Source organism: Rhipicephalus microplus, chromosome 8 (assembly GCF_043290135.1).
Source record: "Rhipicephalus microplus isolate Deutch F79 chromosome 8, USDA_Rmic, whole genome shotgun sequence".
NCBI lineage: Eukaryota > Metazoa > Arthropoda > Arachnida > Ixodida > Ixodidae > Rhipicephalus > Rhipicephalus microplus.
Window position 1 is genome coordinate 92,241,369 of NC_134707.1, and position 20,852 is coordinate 92,262,220.

Consider the following 20,852-nt stretch of genomic DNA (forward strand, 5'->3'; position numbering starts at 1 on the left):
GTGAACATAAAGTAAATTATTATATTCAAGATTGAGCAAATACACAGTCACTGAGTCAGTCACTAGTTTTGATGCACTCTTACAAAGTGCACCGGTACAAGGTCCATTCTCCAATGTGGTTGTGTGTTGTAAGCTTCCAGAATCCTCTTTATGCATCCAACGATTATACAAGCACAAAGCGCAAAACAAATACACTCAAGTGCTGCAACGGCACACACAGCTTATATTTATATGGTCTTTGTAAAACTTTTCTAGCAGATCAAAATCCCCAAGTCGTTGGTATTTGACAAGAATTAGGGGAAATTTAGAGTCGTTGTAGGTAAGCCGTGGTGTGATGAGTACAAAGTCAAACGGACTCCACGATGTAGGTGCTGCAACATAAATGCGCCTTGAAGACATGAACTAAAATGAGATGAGACAAATACAGCACGACTATATACTTAATTATTTTACTCCCAACAGACGCACAACACATATGCGCTTAGGCACGTGATCCTAACCCTACACCTTACGACGACTGGGCTCTCAAAGTACAGTATTGTGAAGCGTGGTCACTGGCCAAGTCTGATGGTTTATTCGACGTTTCGAAGACTTCCTTATTCATTAGGCTGGACAAAGATACTTCGCCAGCTGAGTATCTAGTACGTTACGCAGTGAACGGGCGTATATGATAACTATAGTTCTTGTCATCCTGTTCATCGTAGCTGGCCTTGACTGACTAATTTATGATTCTCGATATAGATGGATTGGAACGTTACTTTTTTAGGCGATGATAGTGGAATTATTCTAGTCAATAGCACGATCACGTTTCTACGCATGATCTGCAACGGCCTTGGTCATTTGACTGTTAGCCACATCACGTTGTTGTTCTTGTGCCGTCGATAACGTTATATACCTAAACAGCTCTCAGAACCATTTTTTTATATAAACTCAAATGAAGTGAAAGGATTAGGCACGTTCCGAAATCTACTTCAGTCTTACCACTATGATTGGCAATCGACTAAGTGCACAGGATATGGTTGTGCACAGATTAAACTTTGAGGCGCAGGAGTGCGTTAGAGGTGAGCCTCAAGATAGCCGCTCAAACTTTCCTAGACGTTATCGTACCGTTTCATTAGGCGGTCACTCACTGGGGCATCTACAGTTTGCTGCATAATACGCTTCGCCCCTTGACACCCGAAATTTTTTTGGTGCAGTTCACGTAGCAGAAAAGAGAGATCTAGGTGTAAAACTGGGCCATTTTTCATAGGCTATACAACTTTTGAGGGGAAGAAAATGCGATATTTATCCCCGTATTCACAAATGCTCCTCGACTCGACTTTCATCCTTCACTTGACAGAGTTGAGCAGTGCGCCACTACTCGGATGAAAATGACGTTGCGATACTCAAGAATCGCAGCAGATTATCCTTGATATGCAGTGACTTGCCGTTCTTAGAGATGGCGCTGCCTTCGGCTTTCTTAAGTGAAGGTGAAGCGTTGAGTGAAGGGACGTTCTTGGTAACGGGAGTTAGACTCACCTTTTCTGCAGCTTTCTTAGGAGTGCGTGATATGTGATGTATGTATAGAATTGAGCTGCATGCACATTCTTGTTTCTGTGAATTTGAAGACGTTTTCTTGTTTTTCTTGCTAGCGCATCAGTTACTAACACACTAACATAAGGTCAGAGTAGCATGACGGCTTCAGTTTGCGTATATTTTGTAAATTGTACATTTGTGTGACGTGCTTGTCTGGTTTACAAAAAGCAGTATTTTTACCAACTCTAGACATAATTCTTTTTGTGCGTTTGAAATAAGCACATTAAAAGCATCGATCACTGGTGGCTGGTTTGAAGAGGCGTTGTAGCGAAAAAGCGAAATGACTTTGCAAGGTAATATTCTCATTAACACAAAACAGCAGAGGTTGTACATTTTTCTCATGTATGTTTGCGCTAGGCCAGCTCCTCGTAGAACACGAGCAAAGTTGGTATAAAATTGTTTATACCACAGCCATGAGCTTTATTCCTTAAAAACCCTTGTTTCTTTCACTTGCAGCCCAGGGGGCGAGTAATCTAAATGCACAAAACGCAATAACGATAGCAGTTTTGTTGTGGGTGAAATAATGCTTTATTCACACTGGAACGCTGTGCCCTTAAGAGCACGCTCCAAATAAGCTGGCTAACACACCTATAAGCTATTTTGTATGCCACAATACATGAAAGCAAACATGCATATCACGGCAGTGAACTGGGACTATGCCCTACCCTTGTCGATTAGCCGGCCGCACAAGGCCATGTGGTAGCCTGGAGTTGTCTGCCACGCAGGCCATGAAGTTGTTGAACAGGGAGTGGTAGCAACAAGTGCAGTTGATGCCGCACGTCTGACCTGCCTGTATTCCGATGCACTAATTCGTAAAAGAAAAGATCGAATATTAGTAATAAATATCTGCACTGCTACCTTGCGATTTTTAGAACAACACTCAGTTCATTACAGACTACAAAGAATTTTTCTCACAAGCCTACGTCGAGGTACCTGGTTATTAAAAAAAATGGTGCGGCCAGCTCCACTCCATCAAGGTGTCAAATCAGCGAAGCTGATGATCTCTTGTCGGGCTTAGCTACCGACTTATTTATGTGCTGCCCAGCGGTTCGACTTTTCCACCGAGCCTCGCCCGTCTTGGCGCAGTGTAGCGTTTCGTGATTACCTTCCTGGTAAACCGAAGGTGCCTAGTTGAAACAACGTTTCAAGGTAGTGACACCTTCCCCTTTCGTCCTCGTTTATGTTCCTGGAGCGCCCCTTAGAAGTTTGAAAACTCTTCAAAAAGCGAATGGTTGGGTTCAGTTGCTATCTATCGTGAATAGATACAAACGAAACAAAATGGAAGAAAATGAGTCGTAGGGTTAACTATATGAACATAAGCAGTACAGCACAAGAGCGCGCGGGATGTGTAACTGAAGTGCCAACGTTGTGTAGTTCAATATTTTACCCCACTAGCCACGGCGTCTCGCGCCGTACATCACAGTCTATCCAGTTTTAAGTAGTACCGTTCTACGAATGTGTTTTGTTCCCGTTGTAACACAGTGAAAGTGCTTCTTGCTGGATCGTGTCATTGACCACAGGGTGTGCTGTTGTGATGAGGGGTAACAGCCGACTTGTGCAAACGCAAGGAGAAACCACGGCTAGACTGGTACGAACGCTTGACTAGCAGCACTGCAATGACGTTTTTTCAGGGGCGAAGCTCCTGTTTAGAAAAAGTTTATTCTTTCATGGGGCGCAACAAACCTAAGAGACAAGCGTCTGTATAACAGGCACAATAACAAACAAAAGACAAAGCACAACATACACTACACATTTAAACTAAAGTGTCCAAGTCCGTAGAATGTCCATAGTCCGTTGTACTAATAACTGTACATATACTACGTAAATGCACTAATCACAATATGGACAATGTACATGATGATATATGTACAGAATTTACAAGACTTGGTGAAGATGTTAGAAAATATGTACAACAGGTATCAATATTCATAAAAGTTACATAACTTACAGCGTTAGAATGATGTGCATATATAGGAGAGCTCACACCCATATGGAACACACACAAACACATAAAAATAGTAAAACATAGTGATTACATGCACCAATCAGACATTGACAGGTGACCTGGCTATAGGAACCAGGCCAGGTGGAAGACTAATCGAACGCGTCTGTCAACTACGGACAGAAAGCGGCACGACCATTGTCGCAGAAATTCTTCCTCCCCAAGGAAGAACAATTCCTCCGACAGAACGATAAGAGTTCAGAGTAGAGGCGTTCCAGAATCGGAAAAAGAGCATGACGACGATGACCAGCCGCAACAGCTGCGCACCTATTACGCCATAAACAAAAAGCTCCCGCAGCTATTGGAACGCGTGCAAAGCGACTACTAGAGCAGCGACCAGATCTTACAAAGCGATTAACACCTAGGCCATGAAAACTAGTGTTAACTGACTTCCAAAACACCTTTGCAATGACACATTGCTGCAGCATATGCTGGTTAGACTCATGTAACGGGCAGTTAGGACAAGAGGAAGATGGGACCATGCCCCACCTCTTCAGTCTGTCCCGTGTTGGGAGTACTCTCCATTCAAGACGCCACATAAAGTCACGGAGGTGACCAGACAAAAACGACGCCGTTATCGCGCTCCACGAGACATGTCTCGATTGTGCTAGACGGGCTGGAGGAACCAGAGGAAGCAGAAGAGCCGCCGTTGTATCTACAATGCGGCTTTCAAGAATGTCCACATCGGGACAAACCTGCTGCGCGTGTCGATAAAATGCTACTGCCGTTGAGTAAAATGCAGGTACGTGAAGTGTTTGCGGTGCAGAATTAAGCCGTGCATCTGGTAGTAAATAGGGTAAATTGGTGCCTAAGAAATAGCAGGCAAGATCACGCGTGGGGCACTGATCACCATGCAACAACCGAAGTAAGAATCGTAGGGCAAGTAGCCGGCAGCGAACAGAGACGGATGGAAATGCGAGTCCACCGCAGTTTCTCGGTTGCCCAAGAGCTGCTCGGCAAACCAGCTCTGTTCCACCCGACCAGAAAAAAGAGCCATTGAGGGATTGCAACGACCTGGTGATTTGTAATGGGGGCTGTAAGACATGCGATATATACCATGCATAGCCGCAAAACACCGTCTGTGCTAAATACCTTCTTTCGAGCATCGGTAAATCATGCAAAGCGAACGCTCTACCACTGAGCTACACCCCCTGACTCGGTAAATCATACTCTTGTGTTTCCCGAACGTGTCGTTTTACATCTTCGACTACTGAATTCCATAAGGAGGCTGATATGTCGTAGCAAGTATAATCAAGCCCCAGAATGCGAATAGAGTCACTTTTTTGAAGACCGAAAAAGGAACTTAGACTTGCGTCTGGTGAACCAATGAATAATTATCGACATTTGGAAAAATTTATCGCAGCACCTGAAATCGTGCCATACGTAGAAAATAGTCGTAAGCTACGAAATAAACTGTCCTCATTTTTCAAATACAACTTGATGTCATCAGCAAATGCTGTGACTGTCACGGTACCACTACCTGGAAGAGGAAGGCCTCTAACGTAAGGATCAGCGATTAGCGATTGAAGGAATGGTTCGAGGCTGAATACAAAAAGTGCAGGGGATAAAGGACACCCCTGGCGAACACCATGGGTAACCGGAAATGGCGCACTCTCTAAACCATTAACAAATAACGTGCTGCGTATATTTCGGTATGCGTTTCTGAGAAGCTCGACGAAGTTTTGAGAGAAGCCAAAGCTGCCATTACGCTGAATATAAAGCTACGTTCGAGGCGATCGAATGCCTTTTCCTGGTCAAGTGAAACCAAGAGTCCGCGAGCTCATCTTGTTAACGTGTACGCAACTATATCGCGCGTAACAAAAGAGAGACTGGGGATTTCTCTTCCAGGAGTAGAGCACGCCTGATGATGACCTATTAAGGAGGGCATCAGGCTTCTCAAACGCCGAGTGATAACTGCCGCGAAAGTTTTATAATCAACGTTGAGGAGCGTTATTGGTCGCCACTCCTCTGGGCGAACTGACGATGGGTCATGTTTAGGTATTAAAAGAATTCGACCATCGCGAAAGCTATCAGGAAATTCAAAGTTCTCGAAACAGCGGCAAATAGCAGAGGTGAAAAGAGCACCAATGTCGTCCTAAAACGTTAAATAAAACTCAACAGGCAACCCATCCAGCCCGGGGGCTGAGCCACGCTTCATAGAAGACAGTGCCTCTTTCACTTCGTCAGCTGACGGACTTGTGCACAGTTGTTCAGCTACTTCAGATGAAATTTGAGGGAGCCTACTTAACATTGTGGCTGTCTCGGTGGTACCGCGATGTGATGACATTGTCGTACAAGCCATGTTGGCAAAGTGAGCTAGGAAAACTGATTGATCACGTGTCGGCGGTAAGGCAGTGTGTAAGAATCTGGCAGCCGGAGTTCTTAGTCGACTCGACGGGTTGAGAAGCGAGCTTTTCGCAAAGCGTAGAACCTCAGGATGAGCACAAGAATTACGTCTGCAACGCCAAGCTGCCGCTTTCAACGACGAAGCTGCATTGAGGCGTTGAAAACGACCCTTTACTCTCGCTGCCATGCACGCATCAAGGGAGTTAGTTGATCAACCCGAAGAGAAATACGCAGCTTTGTGGCAGTGTCCGCTAGTTCTTCGGACGTACGGCGTCTAAGGGCCCGCCCTGCTACTGAGCAGTGTAAACGCCACTGCGTCTTGAGCGCGTCCCACACCTCCAGACCGCATCCCAAAAGAGAGGCGTGCAAGATTCTAGATAAACTGTAGCGTGTACGCGCGTCGTGCAGAATGTGGATGTCAAGACGCCAAGGCTTCACTGATGATGAGAAGGGAAAGTGAGCCTCGAGCGTCACTGGTCGGTGGTCTGATATATAAACAGGCGATGATGGTAATGTTACTACATCAGAGTGCGATACGTAAGAAGATAGCGCGCTCGGCACATAGAAACTATCCAAACGACTAGACGACGTGCTACGCCGCCAAGTCCAGGCATACTGTGGTTCATGCACAAGTCTGTACGTATCTGTCAAAGAGAAATGTTGCACTAGGCGACGCAGCTCTCGCACATTCCAATCAGAGCGATCCCATCCTAGACCTTGCACGTCAGCTCGCGTGTCTAATACACAATTAAAGTCTCCAGTGAGTATGACATGACGACCGTCTAGAAAATACACGTCCAGGTCATGGAAAAAACCGTTAGACATCGCTGCTTGAGCTGGCCCATAAATACACAAAACACGCAGCTTGAAGGATGATAGGACGCAATCAAAAGCCAATACCCGTCCAATCTCATCATAGAAAACATGATGATTGCGCAGAAGAGCGTAGTTAAAAATAATAGTTCCAACTCCAGAGGAGGGAGATGTCGCGAAGGAAAAATAACAGTCTAAATTAAATGCGCGTTTGAATGCACGAACGCGGCCAATTATGAAAAAATTTGTTTCTTGTAAACACAGAATATCACAATGTTCTGCGCGGGCTATGCTGATAACCTCGGCTTGCTTTAGTGGGTTACGGAACCCTTGAACAATTAAAGAAAGAATTTTCAGGGTGTCCGCCGTATTGAAAAAAGGTGGGTTACTGACCTGGTCGTGTTTTTCGTATCGGTATACTCCGAGGATCTGTCCGGGGGAACTGGAGTACGTACACTACACAGCACAATTCGACCTTCTAGAAGAGGGTCGAGGTTTCTTCGGTTGCTGGAACTCGAAGCGGCTATCTTGGGTGCCGTCCGAGCTGGTGCCAGACTTGTGAGTACGCTTGACCTCTCGCGGGGCTTGCATTTCCACGTCACATCCGTCTGGGCTAGAAGGGAGTCCGATGCTGCTGTCGACTTCGAGGCTGAAGCTGCTGTCGGACGAAACAGATGGTGGTAGGGCTGCAGCGTTAACGTTGTCGCCGCCTCCAAGGACCTTGATCACGGATCGCTTGTCGAGACACGTCAGTAAAGAACTCCCATGGCGTCTTGCTACTTGTTCGAAGCTCCTTAGAGCGGCACTCGTTCGTCCCGCGTCCCGTCGTAGTATGTAACCAGTCTTACGCTTTGACCTGCAAACATTTTGACCTCCAAGGTGGTGCCGGTGAGAGATTCTTTCTGGGCGATGTTGAACAACGAAAAATAGTGCTCAATGTACATGCCAATAACTGCTAATGAGGTGTGAGAGACAGGAGCATTCAGCTTTTAGTTAACGTGCACGCTGCGATCCCTATTAGCAGCCATTGCATGTACATTGAGCACTATATGAAGGGAAAGGGTTGCTACGTTATACCCGCTGGGTGTAACCACCTTAGTTTTAGAAAGGTTTAGTGAGCGTTGAGCCGTAGTGCCATGAATACAATGAACTAGTATATACCATGAATGAACTCGATGTAGTTAAAGGTGGGAAGTAGGTACGAAGTGCAAGCCATAATAAAGTAAAAGCCGAATTCTCCTGTCTCTCATTTCCCATGCAGCCATTGGCATGTACATTGAGCTCTATCTGCCAGGAAAAAGTTGCTACGTTATACTCGCTGGGCGTAACCTCCTTGGTTTTAGAAAGGTTTAGCGAGTGCTGGGCCGCAGTGTCATGAATACAGCGAATTAGTATATACCATGAACTCGAGGTGGTTAGAGGTGGGAAGTAGACCCGAAGCGCAGGCTGTTAGAAAGTGCGCGTGGGCCACCTCTCGTTTAGTCCTTGGAATGTCCGCTGGATGGCGGTGTTTCTATATGGGAAATATATGATGAAAAGATGCGAGGTGGTGGTACTTGGAGTGTTGAATATATGGACGAACGGACACACAGACAGATGCATGAATGGACGCATGAACGGACGCAGGGGCGGATGCATCGACGAACGCAGGAACGGACGCACGCACGGACGGGTGGATGGTCGCATGGACGGTCGCACAGACGGAAGGAAGTAAGAACGAATGGACGGATGATTGCTTCGCCACACTCTCCATCTTTCACTCCGTGGATATGCTGCCGACTTTTTTAATGTACCCATTTGGACAACCTTGATGACAGGGGATTCTGGTGAGGTGCGCGGAACTTTCTGATAAATGAGAGCTCTACCAGTGAAGTGTCCCAAAGCAGCGCATTTCGGCTTCGTTATGCAGCGTTATGTTCAACTACTCAAGCGTGAAATATTCCTGAAGGTGCGTTCATTACACCTTCCAGCTACTTTGTATACGTGCGTACGCACAACTATTTGTTAAATTGGCATGCACCAGATTCGCTCCTGGCATTTCAATAAAAACCGACAAATGAACACGTTTCGCAGATCCGCTTCAACTTATACGTCAACGGAGTTGCACGAAAGCGTTCGCGTGCAACGTTTCTTAGCTACACTTCACGGTGTGCTTCACTTCGGATAACACAAGGTAATCTGAAGAGAGCGAAACCATTTTCTGTTGTTTTAAGACAACCCAGCATTGTTGAAGGACGTTAACGTTGAATTGAACGAGCACCGCGAAACAATCTTGGCCGACTTGACGAGCGCTGAAACGCTACTCCTCCACAGTTTATGTCCTGGCTACGACTTCGTCCTTGTTCGCGGCGGAAATTTGGCTGGAACCACATGCGCATGCGCGCTCACTTTGAACCTTTTCCATTATAATAAGCACCACTAGCAAATTGCAAGATAACCTGCAAGCAATGCACCAATTACAGACGCGGATGCCAGAGAAAAGAAGGGGTAAGCGAGAGGGAGAGGAGGACGGCTCGAGAACAAAAAGTGACGCTACCTTGAAAACTTGTTTTATTTAGGGACCTTAGGTGGACGGAGTCCCACTCTCGCCATACAATAGTCAAATTTTATCAGCCGAAACGGAAAGTATCTAAAACCTAGTGCCACAGGCATCAACTCCTGTCAACGGTTGTAGCGTGACTATAGGGGAGGAGAGGGCAAATATCCAAAACCCAAAATTCCATAGAATTGTTTTTTTTTCAATAGTATAGTGATTTTATTGAGCGAAAGTTGACTATATATTTCTACTTTATGGTTTATTTGACACTCGACTAAAAATAATCAATTGCCTCATTTTCAGTTCAAGTGCCATAAATGGCGGGGGATGGGGCTTATCCAAAAAATCTGCTATCAGGGCTGGTATTCTGCTTATTGCCGGGTCAACGAGGCATCGCTCACTTTTGCGTGGTGGTTTTGTGCGAACCTTCCACAGTTTATTGATTTGGTTATATGCTGTTTACTGGCGTGAAATTTCATCGCTGAACGAGTGCGAACAATGAGTAGGTAGACGCCCTTACAACTGTCGAGTGCCTTTCCTGGCGTACGGACGATGTGCGCTCGCCTATGGTGACGGTAAATGCGACACGCTAAGCGACGAGAGGCTGTACTCTAGGGTTGCCAAATCGATATACCCCTGCGTCATCTCTTATTGTTCGTTTTGTTAAGCAGGCACTTGCAATCGTGACAAACCGTCCCTGTCAGCATAGAGTTTCCCAAAATTAACTGGAGGGCACTCTGGCGCTGCCATCGTTCAGCGGCCATGGGAATGATGAGTAGTACACTAATTTGCCTAGTCTTCGTACTTGTGGGTGGCGAATCGTACTTGCGGCTTCGTTTATTGCTGGTTACGATTTTTTTTGGATAGCAGCGATGGCGTAGTGGTTAAACATCCGCCTCGCATGCAAAAGGTCCGTGGTTCAAATCCTGGTGCCACACAGTTCCCAACCGGATAAAAAAAAATCCGCGTGGCAGAGGAACTGCATTACGAGGCCTGGGGTGCAGCCTCACCGGTAACCACCGCCGGCAACGCACTCCCTCACCAGAGAAGAATTGGCCACCCTGGTGAAGTACCTGGCCACTACTTCGCACATGCATACGTCAAATAACTGACGGCCTTCAGTCCACAGCAGCTGCGAAGCAACTGACCACGGCGACGGTCAGATCTGCAACGCAGCAGAGGTTGCTAAGAATCTCTGGATCCGGACAGACCGCCATTGCAACCTGAACTTGGCAACGTTTAAGGCTAGAACCTTATCTAGTGAGGGAAGTCTAGCTGCACTATTCGAGGAGATAGAGGGTGTTAAATGGGATATAATAGGCCACAGTGAGGTTAGGAGGAGAGATGAGGCCTATACGATGCTACAGAATGGGCACGTCCTTTGCTATCGGGACTTGGCTGACAGAAGAGAACTGAGAGTGGGGCTCCTAATTCATAGAAACATAGCTGGCAACATACAGGAATAATATAGCAATAATGAAAGGGTGGTAGGTATTGTAATTAAACTGAATAAGAGATACAAGATGAAGGTGGTACAGGCTTACGTGCCTACATAAAGCCATGATGACGCTTGAGTTGAAAGCTTCTATGAAGACGTGGAATCGGCAATGAGTAAAGTAAAAACACAGTATACAATACTGATGGGAGACTTTAATGCAAAGGTAAAGACGAAGCAGGCTGGAGACCAGGCAGTAGGAGATTATGGCATCGGTACTAAAAACGCCAGAGGAGAGCTGTAGAATTCGCAGAACGCAATAATTTATGGATTTTGAATACCTTCTACCGAAAACGAGGAAACCACTAGTGGACATGGAGGAGCCCTAAAGGAGAAAATAAGAACGAAATAGGTTTTTTAATGAGTGCGAGCCCAGGCATCGTGCAGGATGTGGAAGTGGTTGGCAAGGTACGATGCAGTGACCATAAATTGGTGCGGTCTCGAATTCGCCTAGACTTGTGGAAGGAACGGCAGAAACTGATACGCAAGAAGCCAATCAATGAGCTAGCACTGAGAGAGAAAGTACAGGAATTCAGAGTCTCACTTTAGAACAGGTTGTCGGCTCTTAGTGAGGAAACCAACCTTAGCATAGATACAATGAATGATAATCTGACGAGTATCATTACGGAGTGTGCAGTGGAAGTTGGAGGCAGAGTAGTTAGACAGGACACTGGCAAGCTTTCCCAGGAAACAAAGAATCTCATTGAGAAGCGTCAAATCACGAATTTCTCTTGTACAACTTACAAAATAGAACTGGCAGAGCTTTCGAAGTTGATCAATAGGCGTAAGGTATTCGATGTAAGAAGGTATAAATAACATGGAGAGCAATTAACACGCTCTGAAAAATGGAGGACGTGTCAAAGCAGTGAAGAAGAAACTTGGGATAGGCAAAAATTGGATGTATGCACTGAGAGACAAAGAAGGCAAAATAACTACCAATATGAATAGGATAGTTAAAATCGCGGAGGAGTTTTACACAGATCTGTACAGTCGCCAGGACAACCGCGACTTTAATACTATAAGAACTATCAGTTACCCAGATGACACCCCACCAGTAATGTTAGAAGAAGTCAGAAAAGGTTTGGAGAGCATGCAAAGAGGCAAAGCTGCTGGTGAGGATCAGGTAACATCAGATCTGCTGAAAAATGGAGGACAGATTGTGTTAGAAAAACTAGCCACCCGGTTTACGAGGTGTCTCCTGACGGGAAGAGTACCAGAGTCTTGGAAGAACGCTAACATCATCCTAATACATAAAAAAGGAGATGACAAGGACTTGAAGAATTACAAGCTGATTAGCTTGCTCTCTGTAGTATAGAAGCTATTTCCAAAGGTAATTGCTAATAAAGTAAAGAAAACATTAGAATTCAATCAACCAAAGGAACAAGCAGGATTTCGAACAGGCTACTCAACAATAGACCACATTCATACTGTCAATCAGGTCATAGAGAAATGCTCAGAATATCACCAACCACTATACATAGCCTTCATAGATTACGAGAAGCGTTTGATTCAGTAGAAATATCAGCCGTCATGCAGATACTGCGGAATCTGGGCGTCGATGCAATATATATAAACATCCTGGAAGAAATCTACAGGGCATCAACTGCTACCATAGTGCTTCATGAAGAATGCAACAGAATACCAATCAAGAAGGGTGTATAGCAGGGGGACACAATCTCCCCAATGCTATTTTCTGCGTTCTTACAGGAGGTTTTCAAAAGCCTAGAATGGGAACAGTTAGGGTTAAGAGTTAATGGAGAGTACCTTAGTACCTGCGCTTCACCGATGACATTGAATTGCTGAGTAATTCAGGGGACGAATTGCGGCTCATGATTACAGAGTTAGACAAGGAGAGCAGAAAAGTGGGTTTTGAAATGAATCTGCGAAAAACGAAAGTAATGTACGACAACCTCGGAAAAGAGCAGCGCTTCGAAATAGGTAATAGTGCACTTCAAGTTGTAAAAGACTATGTCTACTTAGGGCAGGTAATAACCGCGGAGCCGAACCACGAGATTGAAGTAACTAGAAGAATAAGAATGGGGTAGAGCACCTTTGGCAAGCACTCTCAAATTATTACAGGTAGATTGCCACTATCCCTCAATAGGAAGGTATGTAACAGCTGTATCAGTTACAGAGTAAAAACCTGGAGACTTACAAAGTGGGTTCAGCTTAAATGGAGGACGACGCAACGAGCAATGGAAAGGAAAATGGTAGGTGTAACCTTAAAAGACAGGAAGATAGCAGAGTGGATTAGGGAACAAACGGGGGTTAAGGATATCATAGCTGAAATCAAGAAGAAGAAATGGACATGGGCCGGGTATTTAGCGCGTAGACGGATAACCGCTGGTCGTTAAGGGTAGCTAACTGAATTCCCAGAGAAGGTAAGCGGGTTAGGGGAAGACAGAAGGTTAGTTGGGCAGATGAGATTAAGAAGTTTGCGGGTATAAATTGGCAGCAGCAAGCACAGGACCGGGTTAACTGGTGGAACATGGCAGAGGCCTTTATCTTGCAGTGGACGTAGTCAGGCTGATGATGATGATGATCATGATGATTATGATGATGATGAATCTATATACACCTGCGTCATCTCTTATTGTTCGTTTTGTTAACCAGGCACGTGCAATCGCGACAAACCGTCTCTGTCTGCATATAGTTTCCCAAAATTAACTACAGGGCATTCTGGCGCAGCCTTCCTTCAGCGACCATGGGAATGATGGGTAGTACACACATTTGCCTAGTCTTCGTACTTAAGGGTGGCGAATCGTACTTGCGGCTTCGTTTATTGCTGGTTATGATTTTGGTTTAAAAGAAAGATCGGTCGCTTTTGAACTTCGTAACTTCATTCGAAATGGTAAGCCTAAAAGAATAAGGTTGTGAAGTGCAAACGGTGAACGTTTGCTAATTTATGTTTTCGTGAAAAAACAGCTCCAAGCCACACGAACACGCATGGAGCCAGAAGCAGGCCAGAAGTACGAAAATTAGACAAATGTGTGTACTATCTATCATTCCCATGCTCGCCGAAGCGCCGTGTGTTGCAGCTCCGATAGACACTAGCACCAGAGTTCCCTCTAATGTATATTAAGAAAATCTACGCCTGTCGGTAGACTACGCTTTGGCTTGTACTCAGTATGTGTAATTGGCCATTAAAGTGGTGGTTACAAATTAACGAGGAATCAAAGGAGTGTAAAAATTGAAAACTAATTGTGGTATGTACAAATAAAGTGAGTACAGAACTATCAACTGATGGGTGTAAACAAATGATAACTCCAAAGTACTAAATTTTTATTCGGAATAGCCTCACAAGCAAATCTTGTTTCTCTCAGAAAATTCATAACAGATGCTAAGCGTTAATGATGATGAGTGGGGTGAATCTTCGGAGGCTTTTATCTCTAAACCGTGATGCCTCCGGTGGCTGGTCGCATCTGTTCATCCGTCTGTCCATCTGTCCATTCGTCCGTCCTTCCGTCCGGTCGGTCGGTCGGTCGGTCTGTCTGTCTGTCTGTCTGTCTGTCTGTCTGTCTGTCTGTCTGTCTGTCTGTCTGTCTGTCTGTCTGTCTGTCTGTCTTTCCGTCTAGTGAACACTCCAAGTACTGCCATCTCGCATCTTCTCTTTATATATTATTCGTATACAAGTACCGCTCTACAGAAGATACTTCAAGGACTAAACGAGTGGTGACCACCTACTACTAACACATACATTAAAGACGCACGACCTACGGCTTGAGGAGCTCATCCCCAATCAGCGAACTGCCATAAATACGTTCCTGTTGCTGTGGCCCAGAGAAGAAGCTCCAGCGGAAACCATATTTTCAGAAATACAGCAATACTTCAATTCCGTAATACATTTTTTATTATATTTTTTGATACGGCTTGTGAAACGTCAGAAAATGGGCAAAATTGATTGATGTTCTCCGGCTCTTGCAATAAAAGGATAAATGACCACTGACCGCACCTATATAAATAAAAATTAAAAGGCAAAATCCGGAATTGCAATTTTTAAAAACACGTCTCCCATTTGCGAGTTGGCCACAATTTTTTATCTTAAGAAAAAGAAAAACGACCGTATTCTTGATCAGGTAACCTTAATTTATTGGATTTCTTAAGTAAAAAAAACTTACGAAAATTTGATTCAGTAAAGAAAATGGTATCACGTACAATGAACATTACAGAACCATCTAGCGACCACCGCACGGGAGCATCAGCCATTTTCTTTATAAAATGTTTCTCGTTAGCAACCGCTTTCGATTCGAACTTTTAGGGAATGACGCAGTGAAAGGATTTCAAACGAAAGACTCGAAACAAGAAACTGATATATAGTATTTTCGTACAGAGAGCAACTCACTTACTCGAATCATTAGCTGAAAGTTTTTACAGCGAAAGCTATTGATATTCACAACACGGGTCACACGTGGCGCCGTAGTTATCCGCCGCCGTCACATTCGCATGCAATACGAAAAACAAAACTCCAATAAAAAACGCGAGTCCAGCGTGGAACGCGCAGCGCCGTCAAGGCGAAAGCTGGAAGAGCGGCATTTCAAAGTCTTTTTTTTGGGGGGAGGGAGGGGGGTAACTGCTGACACTTGCTCGGTATCCTGTGCTATTTTAGAGGGGAAGCTCCTTAAGCCGCCGGTCGCGCGTCCGTGAAGTAGTAGTCATCAAAGTAGTAGTAGGTCGCCACCTCCACGGCTGTACTAGCGGAGCGGCACGCTCGCACCCTTTTCAATTGAGGAGGAAACCCGCGCACGTTAATCATAAATAAAAATAAAGTTGTTTATGGTGAAACAGCCTACAGAGACGAGTATCGGTGACTCAATATCCAAGAAAAGTTGCCTTGAATTCGATGCTCATTACAAGAACTAGTTAGAGAACGGCGCACGTTGATCACTATCTGTCCAGTAAGGGTTGCCACGTTAAGCTCGCTGAGCGTAAGCGTCTTGGTTTTAAGAAGGTTTAGCGAGGGTAGAGCCACAGTTTCATAAACTAGCGGCGGTGAAAGGTCTGCACTAGACACGAAGCGCTGGCTTTAAGAGACTGCGCGCGTGCCGCTCCTCTATCCCGGCCATGCCACTTAATTGTCGTTTAGTGCTTAGAATGTACGCTTGAGGGCGGTACTTCTATATAATGAATATATATTAAAATACGAGATGTCGGTACTTGGCGTGTTCACTAGATATAAGGATGAATGGACAGATACACGGACAGATGGATGGATGGACAGATGCATGAGCTGATGGATGCACGAACAGACACCCAGAAAGACGCATAGATGGACGCACGAATAGACGCACGGATGGACGGAAGCAAGAACGACCGCACGGGCGGAAGCGCGAATGGACTGATGGATGCTTCGCCACACTCATCATCATGCACTCCTTGGATATGCTGTAACGTTTTTCATCATTCTTCGGAGAAGCTTGGTATCCACTACACACTTGCTAAAGCTTTTGTGGAATTTTTTTATGCAGTGGCTGACGACAATAAACAATTATGCCTGAAGTGAGTATGTGCCACAGTTGGTAGGTGATGAGAACAAGTTTAGGAAGGGTTGGAGCATTGGACGATCCACTCTTTACGCAATTCGAATTGTGTGACGCCTGGTTGTTCCTTTGTTGTTCTCAATAGCTTTATTACTGATATTCCGAAGAATCACGAACGATAGCAGAGTGAATGCTGGATTACTACACAGACATTATGATTATTTATGGTGTAGTGGGTTTTCAGGAAGTGGGATTTTAGCAGTTACACAAGTAATCTATGGAGAGGGCCTTGAAAGGCCCCTCTTTCAGCTTTAGTTGTGACGGTGCCGCGCGTTCAGCGCAGGCCTTGTGATTTTTTAAAGGACAAAGTATTTAGTAAAAGATGTGCGTCCAACATGCCAGTGTAATCCGGGAAACGCACTGAAAATGACCATGCAAAAGTTCTTGAGAAGATGCCTCCCCCCCCCCTTTTTTATTCACACATGAATGTAACAGTGACAATAACATTTACTATTTTCAATTTGAGTAGATAGTGCTCTAACGAACCCAATGTATATCTATACGGAAAAATTTTTGCTTTAGTTAAGAGTATGTCCTCAAATTACATTTTTGTTTTTGATAATGACTTAACTGAAACACTGCTACGTCTGATAAAGTTAAAAGCTCTAGCAGACCTTGCACAAGCAGAGCTTGAGGCCTATGTACCCTAAGCTATAGCTTCTTGAAAATGTTCTTGGTTCAAAAATAGACATAAACTTCAATGCACAAGTGAAGATGCCTAAATGATTAAATATGCTCTGATGGTAAGCATGCATAATCTTCAACCTAGGGGAGGATTCGGTCTTACTGATATAACATAATATTCACAATATATTACCCCCTTAACCAATTCCCAGTCGCGCGCCTCCCTTTTGTCTTTTTCTTTATTGCCTGCTAACTTTCATGCACGTGAGCCCTAATGAAAGAGTAACTAGCAAGATGGCACATCGTTTTAATGAGGTTAATACAATAAATACACATGCTAATTAGGTCATGTCCTGCTAAGATCTGGGTAATAGAGCCGAATCTTGTTAAGGCTACGACAACAAGGCCATCGGGCGAGATTGAGCTAGTTAAAGACATGCTAAGGAACACAAAGGTTATTACAAAACTGGTAATAAAGAAGCTAATCTGGCCAAAACTTACCCTGACAGGCTAACTAGATTTTAGATCACTTTGAATATAATTAGATGTATGTCAATCAAGGCGTTGCCAATTCCGCGCAATATACATTAGTCGTGTGAATTTAAATCAATCGCAGCACCCATATTTGCCATGCTCATGTCACGGGTAATAGGTTGTGAACTGCTTGTTGCCAGAAAATTTGCCAGCCAATTTGATAAACCTCCAGTATTCCTTTCACAACATTCAAAAACATCCTCGCATAACTTGTTGGTGCCGTGTGCGCTACTGTCACTGTTTTATTTCCATGCTGATTAGGCACTTCGCATAATCTCGTTACGACAGCATAGGGCGAGCACGGAGAAAAGTCGTGTCCTCAAGAATCTTGCACCATCCTGCATGGCACATGCGTGTGGGCAGCGTTCGTAAGGCTTCCTGCTAACTGGTGTTAGAACACTTACGTTTGGGAGGCAAGAGGAGTGAAGTATCTTCGGTGAGCCAGGAATTCCGCCACTGTAATTTTAAACGTTCTTTAACAAAACAGCAAGTTGGTGACTTTCAAGCACAAACATACCAGGAGTGAAAACGAAACTTTTTTTGCTACATGGCTTAAAAATAAGATTATAAATAGGAAGTATTACAAGAGAGAAAATCTGAGCGTTATGGAAGGTTCGACAGCACAAAAGAGCATTTAGAGCAGAATTACACTGCCGCATTCGTTTAAACACAACGACTTGTCTGCATTGAGCCAGCAGCACTCTCCTGCGGCGACGCTCTGAAATTTTCTACCCTGCGAAAGTCGAGTGCTCATGCCAGAACGTCAACTGTGGGGATAATTAGTGTTAAAAATTACTTGCAATAATTTAAAACATATCAAGGTTTGACAACAATTGCAGTTGTGGCGCCTTCGCTGTGACCTGGAAGTGGGTCACATCGCTCACGTAAATATTTATCAGGGCCTCATTAATGATTCTCACACCATTGAGACCACGCAGGCTTCTATTTTGTACAAGATAGTTTTGTGCCTGTATTACTTGAAAGTGTCCAACGTTTTCAAACATATCAAACTTGATATAAGCTTGCTGTTGGACAAATACGTTGACGATCTCTTGAGCAAATGTTTCCACATAAGGATAAATACAATGCCTCTGCGAATGAGGAACTAAACATGGTACTATTGTTAGCTGAGTGAAACAGTATGATAGCGGGTGATTACAGACAGAATGAGACTACATGACATCGTCATATTGTTTGTATGGTCGAGCAAAACCTCTATCGGAAGTTTGCACTTCAAAAAAGATATGCGCCTGTCAAAATAGTTTTCGGTCGATTCACCGCGGGAAAAAGGCACTTAGGTCTACAAAACGCGGACTTGCTACTTCTATTGCAGGCTACCCAAATGGCACCTGTTGCAGCAGTTAGCCAATCTCGGCCCATTTTCAGGTCATACATATCCTGATGGCTTCATTAGAGTGGCTTAGGTTCCTCACAGATCTCTTGTCTACGATTTTCACCATATACGTATCTGTATAATTAGGTGCATTCTAGTTGTGGTTGGTTCACTGAGCGCCTAATCTCACAAAAAAGTCAAACACTGCAGATGCCACTTTACAGGCAGCACGCATTTTGTGTTTATTCAAAGGGTTCTACCTGATGTTTCCAAGTATTTTAGCAATTTCATTTCAAAAATGTTTAAAAGGGGTATATATCTACGAATCTCATTTTTACACATTCCCTACAGCCGCCATGTTCGTGACTGCAGCGTGTTGGACGTGACAGACTTTCTAGTACATACCTCTCTATATGTTATGCCAACTTTGCTCACTGTGAGACCTTAAAGTATGGCGACAAAAGGCGAATGTCTTTGTCACATTTTCACCACAACCATAGATATTTCCTGCAGCTGACGCACAAAACGGCAACCATTTATCAGGGAAGGAGGCTGAGTAGAGTCGAGAAAACAATAATAGGGTTCGTGTGTAAGTTTATCTCAGGCATTCAGCATGAAAAGTAATTATTATTAGACCATGTCAAAGCACCTGATAAGCGTCTTGACAAAAAACAAATCACGCCACATCTATGAAATAAATGACGATAACCGGAAGAAGCTGAAGAGGCAGAAATCATCAGTAAACCCTAACTGTACCGCAATAAGTCAGCATTTTGCATCATTAGAGAGACGTAGGTAACCCTCCAGTGAAAAGTTAGCTTTTTTTATCATTAAACAGACGTTGGTCTGTGCGTATATTATAAAAATCAACATTTAATAATTGCATTTTTAGCGAACTTCGGTGAGTTTGAATCTATCTATCTATCTATCTATCTATCTATCTATCTATCTATCTATCTATCTATCTATCTATCTATCTATCTATCTATCTATCTATCTAGCTGCCTACGACTTTTAGCTCCCCTGACTGTTTGAATAACGGTATCCATACCAAACTTAGTATGATATGGCATGACTATATTACAAACATAACTAACTAGTCATAACATGAAAATCTTGACATGTATGGCGTGAATGTCATGAGTTACACATCATGGTCATTTCGTTCACATGGCATTTTGCAAAACTAGTATGGTATAATATGACTACATGGCGAACACTAGCGACAGACCCTAACATGAGTGTGAGTAAAACAACTTTATTGACGATCCGGCATAAAGGGGGAAGGGGTAGGGGGATTAAAGCGAGACACTAGCGTGCTCGGACGTCCCGGAGCAGCAACCTACTCGCGTCAAACCCGTGGGGGCGCCGCTTTCGGCCGCTGGCGTTCCAAGATGCTAAGCACGGGCTGGACCACGTCTCTTTGATTGCCTGGCTCTCGGCTGATAATTTTGCTGCTTATGGCAGTTGGCATTACTTCTTCGTTACCCGGCGGTGATGCACAGTCCCAAAGGAGGTGTCTCTGGGTGGCTCGCGCCTTCTTGCAGTGTTGGCATACATCAGTGGTGTAAACCTCCGGGCAAACGCGCTTTGCCCAGACGGGGGTCCATTATGCTTGTACTTGCAGCTGCCGTAGTGTGGCTGCTTCTCTGCGTTGTAGGTCTCGGTGAGGCGGTGGGTAGAGGCGTCTGCTCGTTCTGTACCACTGCAGAACGTCGGCGTAGGTTGTGATAAAATACTCTCCGTCTTCGGCATCGGGTCGTTGCGGCTCCGAGGAATGCGTTGACAGAGACCCGCGGCTAGTTAGCGCGTGTGCCTCCGTATCTGCCTCCTCGTTGCGGTTCGGGCCCACGTCCAGCTCCCCGGCGTGCGCAGGGAACCACTTAACGGTAATGTTGGTTTCCGGTCTTGCTATAGTTGAACATACTCTTTCAGTGGTTCCATGGACGTTGTTTGTAGCAAAGTTGGCCATTGCCGTCTTCGAGTCGCTGAGTACCGTGCGGCAATCCGGGATCGCTAGTGCCAGTGCGATTGCAAACTCCTAAGCTTGCGTGGGC

General features: G+C 44.7%; 1 protein-coding gene across 2 annotated transcripts in view; it reads right to left on the reverse strand.

The window, feature by feature from the left end:
• Window positions 1–20,852, reverse strand: part of LOC142769245 (uncharacterized) — an 86,572-nt gene that overhangs the window by 1,453 nt on the left and 64,267 nt on the right. For both annotated transcript variants that reach the window (XM_075872329.1, XM_075872328.1), the window contains 2 exons: window positions 17,867–17,918; window positions 2,241–2,380 (listed from right to left, as the gene is read on the reverse strand). In XM_075872329.1, the coding sequence (XP_075728444.1) occupies window positions 2,241–2,380; window positions 17,867–17,918 (192 nt within the window). The remainder of the gene's footprint in view (window positions 1–2,240; window positions 2,381–17,866; window positions 17,919–20,852) is intronic.